The following is a 14,636-nucleotide window of genomic DNA, read 5'->3' on the forward strand; positions in this document are numbered from 1 at the left end:
ACGTACAATGTTTAAAAAATATATATACAAACACACACACACACACACATTGAAACATACAACACACACGCACACACACCGGAACACACACACTACAGTGGCTGTGGCTGGCTGCTGCGCTGTGCTACTGTGTGAGTTGTGCAGAGAGAGACAGAGAGTGGGCATTTGTGTCTGTGCTTGGCAGAGTTTAGCTGTAGGATCAGAAAGGGCCCATGGCAGCACTGTCACAGCAGGAGGCAGAGAGGAAGTGCAGCAGAGAGATAGAGAAACAAAAGAAAGTGCAGCAGAGAGATAGAGAAACAAAAGAAAGTAAAGCAGAGGGATGGAAACAACCTATAAGGAAGTGGTAGCACTGTAATTTATTGCAGAAGAGGATGTTGGGCAGAAAGAGCAAGAGAAATCGAATCAACTTGTCTACCTGACTCTGTTGGTGCCTTGTGATACATGTGACTAGTTCTCTGGCTCTGTACAAGGACGATTTAGGAAGAGACACACAGAGCAGTGCACAGCCTACTCACAAGTGCCATCGATGACACAAGCACAGGGAAAACGCAACAAGCACAAATGTGACAAGTGAAAACAAATGATCTAACTCAGGCCAGTAACTTTAGTTAGACTTGATTGGCATGCGAGCTAGCAAGCTAGCTACTGGTAGGGATGAATATTTCCCCCAAAATCTACCAAGTTTCAATACCGGGAATAATTCATATTTATTCAGAGAGTGCCGGGGAATACCGCAAAAATCGGAAGTGCCCATTTAACGGTTTAAAACCAAGATATGGTCACTATGCTAGGTTTCTCCCAGGTAGGACTGTTGCTGTGCCACCATGTAAAGATTTCAAAGCAAGTGAAACTGATATTTAGTAATGACAGAGCAACTTTTTTTAAATATTTTTTATTTATTATATATATATATTTTTCTTATTATATTTTTTGCTTATATATATATATATTTTTTTAATTTTTCCCCTTTTCTCCCCAATTTTCGTGGTATCCAATCGCTAGTAATTACTATCTTGTCTCATCGCTACAACTCCCGTARGGGCTCGGGAGAGACGAAGGTCGAAAGCCATGCGTCCTCCGAAGCACAACCCAACRAAGCCGCACTGCTTCTTAACACAGCGCGCCTCCAACCCGGAAGTCAGCCGCACCAATGTGTCYGAGGAAACACCGTGCACCCGCCCCCCTCGGTTAGCGCGCACTGCGCCCGGCCCGCCACAGGAGTCGCTGGAGCGCGATGAGACAAGGATATCCCTACCGGCCAAACCCTCCCTAACCCGGACGACGCTATGCCAATTGTGCGTCGCCCCACGGACCTCCCGGTCGCGAACCCAGAGACTCTGGTGGCGCAGCTAGCAGTGCTCTAGACCACTGCGCCACCCGGGAGGCCCTTGACAGAGTAACTTTGATCGCCAATGACATTGCTGTGAATTGCGAAACAGGCTGTTCATAAATTCCGAGCTTTATCGTGTTCCTCACTTAATTCAGCGCATTTCAGCTGTCGGTATAGGCTATCTCAACGCAGAGCACGCTCAGAATGCACAAAGTACACCCCGAGTAGACTATAGCGTTGCTGAATCATACAAACGTTGTAACGGCAGTCAAYTGACCAAAGTTGCTACCATTGCTAGATGACCTCCAACGAATGACAGAATATCTCTTATTTGGCTAAATCTAGTTGATGATTATACAGATAGCAGATCAGCTCATGAATAACGGGGAGATGAAAAGAGGAAATTGTTTAAATATCAAGGTATCTTAACAGGGACCAAAAAATATCCATATCTACTCTCATACACATTCTCTACCGAAGCTCTCACGTGCAGCAATACGAGACAGCTCAGAGAAGCAGGAGAAATGTTATGGATGTTATATGTTAAAGGTATGTTGACGTGCATAGGCGAGAGGTGCTTTGATAATGCAGCCTATGGATTATAGAATGAAGTTAGGAATTTTCATGCGAGACAGGAGTCAGGATTGGGACGATAGGAAAATTGCCAATATATAAGGCTTTACAAAACATTATGGACACCTGCTCTTTCCATGACATTGACTAACCAGGTGAATCCAGTTGAACGCTATGATCCCTTCTTGATGTCACTTGTTAAATCCATTTCAATCAGTGTAGATGAAGGGTAGGAGACAGGTTATAGAAGGATTTTTAAGCCTTGAGACAATTGAGACATGGATTGTGCATGTGTGCCATTTAGAAGGTGAATGGGCAAGACAAAAGATTTAAGTGCCTTTGAACGGAGCTACCACTTCCTCTTGTCCAGCCAGAGATCAATTAACCAAATATATAGACCGAGATTCATTGAAACAAAATCACATTGATTGATTATCAGACAAATCACAGGCTTTTGGTCGGGAGTAGGACAGGCTGAAGAGCAATATCCACGTGTATAACATGCTAGCAAAATGTTCTCATCAGCTGATATTCAGTATAAGCAAACTAAAATAAAGATGATCGTTAGCACTCGCATTAATTTAGCTAACATTTCCCGGAATAAACAAAAATCGGATATTGATTGATTTATCTAGACGAGTCCCCCACGCTTGTATCAAAACAGCGCAATGGCACTTTCCTGAATCAAAAAGTTGCTGAAATTATAATCTAGGTGAACACACACGACTATTGCTTTAAATTAGTTTAAAGGTTGTATATGGTTTTGGGAGTTTAAATTTAGGCAAGAATTTGATATATGCCTACTTTAATCCAATATTGTCATAATTCAGTTGACCATAACTAAGGTGAGTTTTCCTCTCTCTGCCCTTATTCTTGGCCCATTGGATGTTTCCTCGTCTACCCACTCCACTGCCACCGCGTTGTTCTCAATACCAGTTTAAATCACTATAGTTTCCTGTGTTCTACAAATCTGGCTTTTTTTCGGGTTGGGGCTCATTTAATTTCTGTGATGTCAGATGAGGCCTGGGCTCGGACTTCAGCTCACCGGGCTAGGTCGGACTGGGATCGAATTTTCAGTTCTGATGAGTCTCGTGTGCAGTCCGGCAGTGTCAATTGTGCGTGTGCTTTGAATTTATGGCGACTTTGTGTGAAGTAAATACACTAAACTAAAGGCTTCCATGCGACAACCCGTTTGGGTAATGTGCTATTTAATTTTTTTTCCAATCTGCTGCTACGCATGTTGTYTATTTTGTGGAATTGCATTAGTGCTACATTGTGTTAAAAAACAAACTGTTCTGGGGAATGTGAAGAGCGGTCTCTCTACAGTCCGTTGTTAATCCCTTGCTACCATTATGCTAGTTTTCCGTTAACTAGTTTCCACTAGCATCTAACAGCAGGAGAAACAAAAAAACAGTGTTTGCGAATTGGGCACAGAGCTATGCTCTGCCCCTACCAGATCTGCGAGAAGGTTCTAGCAAGTGTACCCCTCTGTCGTTTGACTGTTGATGGATGTGGATGTCCGGTGCAGGTCCCAGGCTCCCAATGACTGTCATGATTTACAAGTTCATTCCAATTTGCTCTTTAGTGCCATCTGTTCAGTATCTGATGGAGCAGACCCAGAAGATCTGGGCGTTCATTTCAACACCCCAGGATGGTCCATTTACTCTGTTCTGGGACAAAATTCTGCAATCCCCCCCTCCCCAATGGCAAGCAATGTAATATCTGTCAATGCAAACCAAGCACTGGGCGGCAGACCGAACGCCCGGAGCTGCTAATGGCAGAGCAGAAGGTAACTGAACAGCTTGTTTTGAACAATACATTTCTGAAACAGTAAAATGTACTCAAATTGACCACATTTTTATGGACATTGTAAACATAATCCTTAAATTCTATTATATGTATTTTGTTGATTTTTTAAATTTTAAATCACAAGTAGGGCACCGCCCTTGATGCCCTCATGGACGGGCCACCACTGACACAGAGGTTCATGTGAGAACATGACTCACTGACTACTGCCATTGAAACTGAAAGCTAGAGGGGAGGGCCAGACAGTCATGGTCAACAGACTCTCACCATGGACACCGTGGACTCACTGATATGAGTGATAACACAGCACCACTCACTGGCCAAGGCCAGCAAAAACAAGCTTAAAGCAGAATAGAAACCAATAGTAATTCACTCTAGTTTCCTTTGTATATATATATATATATATATGTGAGACTACATCACAACTGCATCACACCTGCCCAGACCCACATGCTCACACCCCAAACTCCAGCTCCTGCATCACTCTCTGCCACACGGCCTCAAACTGCACCATTTTGTTCCTCTCCGTCGCCCACGCACCCTCAATATTTAGATAATAAAGCACTTGCACATCCACACTGGCTTCCATTGTGCAAGATTGAAAAATCTCCACACCTCCCTAATGTGTTTAGGGATATAAGAGGAGAGGCATGGAGTATGCCACTGTTTTGTCCTTAAACAATCCCAAAAAGCACACTCACACACACATCATATTGATGCTACGCTGCTGCTCAAAGAGAATCGAACATACCACTACCACAGAACTAGTACACTCTGTTGATTAAATACAGAGTCGGAGTGATTTAGTCCTGCAGTGCCTTTTCTTCAGAGACTTTTAATCACTGCAGACGTCACTTATTAAAGTATTGATGTTTAGATACAGGAGGCCTTTGAGTTATTTGTTGTTTTTGGCTCCTGGGGATTTGAGACTCGGCTCAGATTGTTTTCCGAAAGTACTTTTACTGTGATTCTATAGACACTGCGCACGCACGCACGCACGCACGCACGCACGCACGCACGCACGCACGCACGCACGCACGCACGCACGCACGCACGCACGCACGCACACACACACATCACACACACACACCACACACACACCACACACACACATCCACAACACCACCACACACGACACACACACACACACACACACACACACACACAACACACACACACACACACACAGTATGGGCTGAGAAGTGTACCATCTCAGGTCGAATGCCTTGTCCTTCCCCTCATCTTCTCTACTTTACCGCATTTTCACAAATCAAAGTTCTGATAAAGGGACATTTGCGTTACATTTTCAAAAGTTTAATTGTTGCTCAGGCGTCGAGATTAAACATCGCAGTGATGTGAAAAAGTTGGACTCTGATTAACCTCAAAGTGTTTCTCACTCCATTCGTTACTCTGGCAGAAGTGAGCCGATTATAAGTGGTGTCAAATATTAAAGATGCTATGGCAGTTACCCTGCTGCTGCTGGATCTAGATCTGGGTTGCTGCTGGGATCTTTTTACACTGTCATCAATGGCTTCAGTACGACAGAAAGGAGCACAAAGAGACAACAATTCAACTATTTGGGTAGTTTAAAATTGGTGGGAAAGTTTATGTTGCTGTGGTTGTAGTCTGGGAGGATACCATTTGTTGTTTCTGAATTGGAGGGTTATTTGTGATGGGGGTTGTGTCTGTGTGTGTGTGTGTGTGATGGTGTGTGTGTGTGTGTGTGTGTGTTGTGTGTGTGTGTGTGTGTGTGTGTGTGTGTGTGTGTGTGTGTGTGTACGGATGTCAGAAGATTATGCAGTGTGATCCACGTGTGTTCAGACGTGAGTCGCCATTCAATATGTGTTTCTGTAATTCCAGCACACTGGTGATCTTTATGTCTCACATACTAAATAAATCTGTCCATTAAATTGACATTTCAGTTTCCATAGACCTTCATCAGGTTTTGTCTGTCTGTGTTTTCCAGGCGGAGGGAGAGGACAGCCTGAAGAGGATGCAGCTGATGGAACTGGCCATCCTCAACGGCACCTACCGAGACGCCAACATCAAGTCACGTAAGGATGACATCACCGCTCCCCCTCCCAGTCCCTGGGGGGGGGGCAGGCTCTGACTGACACAGTAGAACAGCCCTTTGTGTGTCCGGGAGCTCATGGGTGTAATTCAAGCTGCTCCTTTTCTCTCACAACAAGTGAAGAGTGCTGTGTGGTGCCATGCACAGTGGCTGAACTGAACAGAGGGTGCTTTTGGCTTGCCATGTTCAGTATTCACCTCAGTGCATTTTCCTATTGGGTGGCACTCGGTCGAGTCGAGTTCTTTGAAGGGGGACGAGGGGAGGTCTGGCTATGACTGGGCGTCCATTTTGTGTCGCTGAGGGAGATGCGTGCGTCATTCCAATCACATGGTGTTTGTCCTAAACAAATCCCTGCCAGCACTGCTGTGCCAGATTCTAACTCAATACTGGAGATGAATGGAGGCAAGCCTTGAATACCTCTCTCACATAGTGCTAAATGCTGTGTAGCGGAAGCTAAGGCCAGTGTGTCCAACAGTTTACTTATGTAGCTTGTTCTCCTATTCCTGACTTATCTGATATGCTTTGAGTGTCCTATGATATGTGTGATAGATGCTAACTTCTGTTTTGTCTCCTTTTTCTCCCTCCTCTCTTCCCCTCTCTGTCTCTCCACACATCCCTCTCTTCTCCTCATCCTGCTGTGCTTCCCCGCTCACTCCAGCTGCCCTTGCCTTCTCTTTTGCAGCGAACGCCCAGGCGCCCCGCATCATCACCGGCCCCGCCCCTATGCCCCAGAATTCCCTGCGCACACCCACCCCGGCCGGCCCCACCCTAATGCCCCTGATCCGACAGATCCAGACCTGCATGCCCAATGGCTCGCCCCACCCGGGCGTCATGACCCAGGGTCCCGAGTCGGGCCTCATATACGCGTCGCCGTACGATTACCCCTACACGCTGGCCCCTGCCACCTCTATCCTTGAGTACCCCATCGACTCCAGCGGGGTGGTTAGGCTAGGAATGCCGTGCCGCCTGGACGAGGTTGCCCGGCAGCCCCCCACCAACACTACACCCCACGGCCAGTGGAATCCGCCGCCCCACGCTGACTCCGGCGCCACACCTCCTAAATAACCCCCCCCCACCCAGTCAGCAACAGAAAAAAACATTCCAGCTCTTTACTGCATCTTTCTTTTCACTGTCACGAGACACTTCTCTCATCTAAAAAGCCCTTTAGGTAATGTGTGCATAAATAAATAGGCTGTTAAGTGCTCCACTGGCTCGATGTGAATTATAAGAGGGAGCTGTTTTATTTGGGAAAAGGTCCTTACCCTCCTCTCTCCCGGTCCCCGTATACACACGCGGCCTTATAGCTTTGAAAAAGCCACTTTAGAAAATCAGATTAGAAATATCATATTACTCACACAACGTGACTCCATTACGAATGCTCCCAAAGGCACAGTGTAAACCTGAACTGCTATCAATGCATCAAAATGCCAACAGCAGCTTGTCCAATTGGGTGGAGCACATTGTAAATAGTCCGTCTGTATCGTGTCAGCCAGTAGCAACCAGTTTTCTGCCCAGTGCAGTGGACCAAGCCTCCAACTGTGTGTCTGGGTGAAGGGAGAAGGGGTGTTACTGTGAGGAGAGGGCCGGGGGGGAGGTCGAGGAGCGGCGGAGCCCAGCGAAGATTTCACCCTGTCTCTCTCTCTTGTGTAACCAATACAGCGTCCTCAAAGGCCGAAGAGCTGCCCCTCTACCTGGGGTTTCAGACCTGTCACTTTCCCATCACTGTGCAGCGAGGAGAGCCCTCCAACCGGCCTCCCTTTTAAAGAAACACCCCCTTCCCTCCCTCCTTCCCTCCATCCCCTCACACAACACACACACACCTCCTCCTTCCCCCCCTCTCCCTCCCCGCCACCACACGTTGGACTGGTCGAGGATTGGCCCTCTCTGAACAACCACAAGCCACATGGGGAAGCCTCAGCCCTTCCTCTTTTAACGTCTGTTCAAAGTGGCGTGTGTGTTACTGATCAACCCTTTTTGATTTCCTGTCCTGATGATGATGATGATATATCTGTGTATGATGATGAGGGAGAATAAGCACTGAGCCCCACACTGCTGGAGACCCCCCTTGGGGGGGGGGGGTCCCCCGTCACCCTCTCTCTTGTGTGTGGCTCTGGGGCATCGGGAGGGGTAACATGAGGTGAGGGGTCAGCGGAGGTCGGGACAGAGGGGTTACGGAGCCAAGGGAGTGGTGGGGTGTGTTGGTGACGAGGCATCTACTGTAGGCTTGACAGGCTTTATTCACAAAGGGATTTTAGGACTTTCTGTCCCCACACTGACAGTCTTTACTTCACTCTTATCATAATATTCACCGAATTATTCTTTCAGCTCAAGTGTAGCCACTCGAAACAACAGTCAGTGAGTGAACAACATGGCCCTTTTGTATAGAGCTTTTTTGTATCGACTCAAAAGGAATGTCCTAAAATGGCTTTGGGAATAGGGCCTGGTGTGAGATGCTTCTCAAAGGACCGCCAGACACTCCTGGCACTAATTCCCAGTTCCCTTCCTTTATTCTATAGGTGTGGCTTTCCCCACGAAAGGCTAAAAGAATTTCAAGGATCCTTACTGAGCCCCTCATTCGATCTAAGTGTTAACACACAGACGCTTTTGTTTCACAGCGGCCTTTTAGTATATCGAACCATGAGTCAGGCCTATAGCAGTCAGATAGACAGACAGACCCCCTCACTACTGATGTTTACACTGGCCAAACCTCCCCAAAGAGGCACAGCTCTTTATACCATGCATTATGTGTGTGTGGTGGTATGTGCATCCTGTACACACACATCCACACATGTATATGTTGTTTCACTGACTGCTATGTCTGGGCTTGTTGAATCTATACAAATACTGTCTCGCTTTACTAATCACTTAATTCATTGCCTTTTTTCATTTTTTTTTAATAAGAGATGTTACTTTTTTTATTACTGCAAATGTGCCTAAAAGCTTTCATCTCTGGGCTTTAACCAGAGAGTGAGTGATCAGTATTATATTTAAAACGAATAACTGAAGAGATGCACTTCCTGATGCTCAACCTGAGATTATGTGACTAGTAAAGCTCCCCTCTGTGGGATGTGTGTGTGGTGGTGTTGTGTGTGTGGGTGTGTTGTGTGGTGTGTGTGTGTGTGTGTGTGGTGTGTGTGTGTGTGTGTGTGTGTGTGTGTGTGTGTGTGTGTGTGTGTTGTGTGTGTGTGTGTGTGTGTGTGTGTGTGTGTGTGTGTGTGTGTGTGTGTGTGTGTGTGTGTGTGTGTGTGTGAATGCATAAATGCCTAATGTCTGTGAATCTGTAGCAAGACTCGAGTAAGCAATGGATCCTTACAGTCAATGCTACTCCATTGTCATGGATGTTACTAAGTCCAATATTTCTCCTTGTTGCAACAAAATATATGAGTATAATTTGTGCCTTAACATGTATTTCTAATGATTTTTCCTAATTTTGTTAGATGTTTGGTCATATATAAGCCTTTATGAAATGATGAATTGAATTGATGGAAATGGTGAAGGATGAAATGACCTAATCCTTGTTTTGGTCATGTTGTTGCAATCCGAGCAGGTGCAGTGACTACTAAAGTTCGAAGGCACGAACTGCGGGTCCATCCTTACCAAAGGATAGTGACCGCAGACAGAGGTTAGTTTAGCTCCTACGCTTTTGTGTTTTATTGCTAATGCCTGCTCACTGTTGGTCCTGATCTGTTTTGCAATATGTACAAATTGTTAAGCTAGTCGTCCCAGTTTGTGATGTGATGCAACATTCTGCACCCCCTTCCTAGTCTTGGCCTCTGAGAACGTTTATTTAGGTGATTCTGAGGAATAGTGACCACAACACAGTAGGATAATGATGCTTTTGCAATCTAGGTAGAGACACAAACACGCATACCTGCATTTATAAAACAAACTCCTCCACTCCATTATTTCGATGACTTTATGAATCTGACATGATGTTGATGACAAATAATGGACTTCTAAAAGAAAGAAGATATAATTATCTGTGTTTTAGTTTGCCCCTCTGTGGAACGAGAAGGTTGCAATTTTATGCACTTAAGTCTTCAACTCCTTATTAAGTGGATAATGTTACATTATAATTGATCAAGTATGTCCATTTTGTATTTATTTGTTTGCGGAAATTACTTTTTGGAGAATCTGACCCATTTTATTGTCAAAGACAACACAAAAGTAGTGGGTGTAGACCTGTCATGTCCTATTTGTTTTTTTCACTGTCTAATTGGACTGCAGTAGCTTCCCATTTTCACTACAGTAATTTAGAAACAAAATTAAAATGTTTATTTAGTGTCAAAAGTCTCAACAACGGCCTTATGAGTAGAGAGGAGTGGACTCGTGGTGGGCTTTAGACTGGAAATAGCTTATTCTGCAGATAGGTAAACAAACACAACTGCCAAACCCTTTACTCTCTGAAGTCTACCCATTTCCTGCCCTCTTTATTTAAGTCCATGCTTTTACTACCCTCACTGAATGTTGAGAATAACTGAGGAAGTTATTTGAGAAGAAACCATGTGTGAAGTTACACAGGCAACTAGGATCTGCAGTCTACAGTGTCTTCTCTTGTTCATCCTTAGACCTCAGTGCTTCATACAACACGTGTGCCTCGTACATACACACACTGTGTATCATCACATTTACATTTCATTACAGATAATTACTCGTGACCTAATCAAGGAAACGGTTGCAATGTGCCAGGAGATTTGACGCCAATGCCAATTGATAACAGCCGTGTATTTATCAATAAGGCTACATTTTAGTACATACATTGAAATAGAACAATCCAGTGAAATTAAATGAAAGTTCAATACCCAAATTAATGAATCACCTTTTTTTGCTGCTAAATGATATGGAACAATTAAAGAGAGAGTTCACCCAAATGACAAAATAACATATTTGTTTCTTTACCCTGTCAGCAGTCGGACAAGGTATGACACAGCAACACATGTTTTGGTTTAGTTTCCCTGACACTGTTTCCACAGTAATCCATTTTGTAATTTGGGTGAATTATCCCTTTAACGTATAGCACTGTATGTTCATCGTGTACAGTCACAGCGTCGCACTTTATACGTTGTTGGACATTGCTTGAATCCTTATACTCTTGAAAAGAAAACATATTTATGCCTATCATCAACATGATCCATCACAGTAATGAGTCAGTGATATTCTTTACAAAAAAAGTTCAGAGACACACAGTATATTATACAAACTGTATCTAAGGATATTCAGATTTCACTGTAGAGCAGACTGTGAATTGCCTCTGAAAACATTACAGACCGAATCTGCCCTAAAACAAATGAGTAATGTAAAAAATAACTGTAACATGGAGTTACTTAAGAAGTGCATATTATTACTAAAAGGTCAAACCTTAATCAACAGTTAAAAATATGATAATGGTAACGGATAGGTAACACTGACATAATTAATGAGAAACCAACATCAGATTAAATTGCACAAAGGCCTGTATTTAATCTACCTCTTCATAGGTTTGGCCCCGTACTCTGATTAACAGTTTTACAACATTAAGAGTTTGGTCAACACTTTATCCAAACGTTAAGGTAATACAATATAATATGATTGACATTTGATTCAGTGCGGTTCGGATGGTGAACCATGAGGCAGGTGGATTGAGTGCAGGCCAACCAGTCAAACCTGTGTGTTTAGAGGCAGGCTGTCTCTGATGGAGGCAGGGGAGGAGGCAGATGTAAAATGGCATCTGAAATGTGGGTTTCTTTATCAGCTCATGTTGGCAAAGATGTTGAACAGTCTCAGTATAGTATCAAATAAGTGCATAAATTTGGGTCTAGAGATTTATACAGTATATTCTGATTTAGATCTTCCTCTGGACATTTTACAGTGCATTTGAAAGCGTTTACAACAGCTCTCACGTTTTCTCAAACTCTTAGTACAGTAAGATGTACAGTCTCTTGTCAATCTGGTGAAGAAGCCACACCTTTCTTCATTTTGCTTCGTTTGAAAAGAGAGACTACGCCACAGAACTTATTTTGCACTGAATGATTTTAAAAAGTCAAACGCATTTTTCATCTCTTCTGGTCCAGTCAGAAGGGCAGACATGTTTAAAAAGTGAAAACTACGACAAACCTCAGACGATGAAATGAGTAAAGTAATACATGTATGATCTAAGCTGAAGAAGTCTTAAACGGACCACTGTGGAGTGGACAGAGAATTCTAGGGTCCACTTGATGGATGAGAAATTGCCAGAGTATGAATGCATTTATTGAGAAGAAAAATCACCTTGAGACATTTTTTTTATGTTTTACTGTAAGCTTCTTTTTATTTGTTGTTGTTGCAAAGAAAATAGTATATACTTGTGGCTTCTTGAAATATATATATAAATATATATATTAAAAATATAAAGCAGGAATGTATATGAAATGTCAGATTTTACTTGTATTTTGCAAAGAAATAGCAAGGATTATTCTAGAGGGCTATTTGTAGGAAAGACACATAGCAGCTTTATAGAACCACTTTAGAAAATGTCCTATATTTTTGAATATATTTTAGGGCTTTATACAAAAGACAGGACCTTTTCAGTGTTTATATGCAAGTGCATTTTATATTATGTGTCCTGTGAATTGTCTATTGTCTCCTAAGCTGAGGGTACCGGCTGAAGTGACAGCTTTAGCATGCTCACAGCTTAAACTTCCATGGCTAGTGTGCTATTCTAGAAAATACCATGTAGTGTTGCTTTGTATCATTAAGGCAAAGATTTTCATGTTTGTTGTAAATAGAAAACATACTTTAAAAAGGCAATAAAAAATTATATTGAGTAAAAAAAACTATACACACTGTTTTGGCCCTAAATTATTTTGTCCACAATGATGTGGTCTTCTTGAATTTCTCATTGTATCCTCTCTAAATTCATTTATTCTATAACAATAAGACTTATTAATATTCATTTCCATCACTACTAGCCGCTTGACTCTTGACCCTCTGAAGGGCTCTAATGACTATTAACAGTCAGTTAACAATAACTTTACTGACTGTTGTCCAAGACTATTCCTTCCTCCATCTCATTTTGATCTTTCCCTCTGCCTTGATTTACTGTCTATTCACTTGACTGCTACTAACAATTAGACATACTGTTATTGTCTTATTTAAATTTCCTCCTTTTTAACATTTGAGCTATGGGGGGGTGGGGCTGTCGTTCATATTATGTAAAATCATGCTTTCGTGATTTTATGACACTGTATTAAAATAGATGAAGAGTTATTCCTGAATTATTGGATTCAATCAACCCACCATATGAATTGTCCTGTATCTATACTAACAAAAGAATGCATTCCTTTTCTTTCTCCTCTGTTTTTACACAACGTTCTCGCTCCAGCGCTCTGGCTTTGGTCAAAGGTGTTGTGAAAGATATGGAAACACGTGTAAGTTGGTCAGTCCCAGTTATGGAGAAATCCTATGGTGGGTTGAATGGATGCAAGGTATAGCTCTGATTGGTTAAGTCATATTGTCATCTTGCTGTCACTAGCCGAGACTAATCTCCTCTCAATCTTTGTTCTTTCCTTTCCTTTTTGTTTCTCTCCTTTATTATTTTTCTCTCCTTTCTGTTTGTTTGTTTCCTAACCCTCCCCCCCCAGCCGCCACTGGCAACTAACCCCTGACCTTCTGACCTCTGAACTCTTCACACATGATGACCTGGCCATTGCCTGCCCGCAGATCAGTTCTCCGGTAGAAAGAAAGAACACATAAAGCAGCCTTGGCTTGTTACAGTCAGTCATGGCACAGCTTCTCATCAGCCGAATAATGGACACACTATAATGGCTTGGCGGGCCACTCCTGACTGCCCTGCCTGCTTAATAGGGGGACTGACCCTGGCTCTAGACCTGCACTGAATCATTGTTAAGCAATAAGGTCTGAAATTCCCCCTCTGAGCATCACTGAACGAGTCCCCAGCCAGGCAACTTCCAAACACACCACACCATACTCTAAAACACCCTGGTAACGGCTGGTCGCCTCATCCGGACTGAAGATGAAGAAGGCGGCCCCTCCCACCCCTCCGACCGCCCAAACCCACCGTACGCATGTCGCCCAGGTGACTTTCCCACTGTCATGGTAACGGAGCTGGCTCTGAATGTATAGCAGCGCGGTGAGGCCTTCCGAGCAGAGTGCATGCACCTCTGTCTCTCTCTCTCTCTCTCTCTCTATCTCTCTCTCCCGCTCTCTCTCCACCCATCTATCCTTGCCAACTGATTACCCCTCTCCCTTCACTGACTCTATGAAATCCTGGTTCTGTTATGAAATGGAAATTGAGTGGGGTTCATTTTAGCAGGACTTGAAGAGAGACTAGGGGTCAAACAAAGAGTATCAAGCATATAGAAGGTGAAGTACCTGTCCCGTTACCTGGCATTGTTGTTGTTTTTCTACCATGAAGGAAGATCTTGCAGTCAACTGTTTTTTTTAGGATGTAAAAGCCATGCTTGCCTATCTGCTGTACAAATGTATTGAAATTGTAGATACATGTGTAAAAATGGGGGAGAGAACACCTATGTAAAGAAAATAGACACTTTTATTATACATGGGTGCTCATGGCAAAGAGAAATATCTATTTTTCAAAAACATAGTCTTTTATATCTTCAAGTATTGTAAAGAGAAATTAAAAATTAAACCCTTTATGTCATGAAAACAATCATGTTTTCTTTCTGTGGATGGAGAGGTGAAGACCAAAACAACCTTTCATTTGATTTCGGGGTTGAGCATTTAACTGAAGTGGAAAAACAACAAAGTGCCTTATTATGGTTTCTGATATCTGAATGTGTTATCATCAGCCTTTAAGCTGCAGGCCAGGTCAGTACACACAGTCTGTCAGCCACAGAGATGCCCTTAGACGGAGTC

The 14,636-nt window shown here is 43.4% G+C and overlaps 1 protein-coding gene across 1 annotated transcript in view; it reads left to right on the forward strand.

The window, feature by feature from the left end:
• LOC111951696 (KH domain-containing RNA-binding protein QKI) overlaps positions 1–12,579 on the forward strand; it is a 100,383-nt gene extending 87,804 nt beyond the window's left edge. The window contains 4 exon segments of the mRNA XM_070434822.1: positions 5,679–5,766; positions 6,442–6,746; positions 6,749–6,799; positions 9,297–12,579. Coding sequence (XP_070290923.1) covers positions 5,679–5,766; positions 6,442–6,746; positions 6,749–6,799; positions 9,297–9,410 — 558 coding nt within the window. The 3' untranslated portion in view covers positions 9,411–12,579.
• The last annotated feature ends 2,057 nt before the right edge of the window (positions 12,580–14,636 follow it).

The sequence above is a fragment of the Salvelinus sp. IW2-2015 genome, linkage group LG25, assembly GCF_002910315.2.
Source record: "Salvelinus sp. IW2-2015 linkage group LG25, ASM291031v2, whole genome shotgun sequence".
NCBI lineage: Eukaryota > Metazoa > Chordata > Actinopteri > Salmoniformes > Salmonidae > Salvelinus > Salvelinus sp. IW2-2015.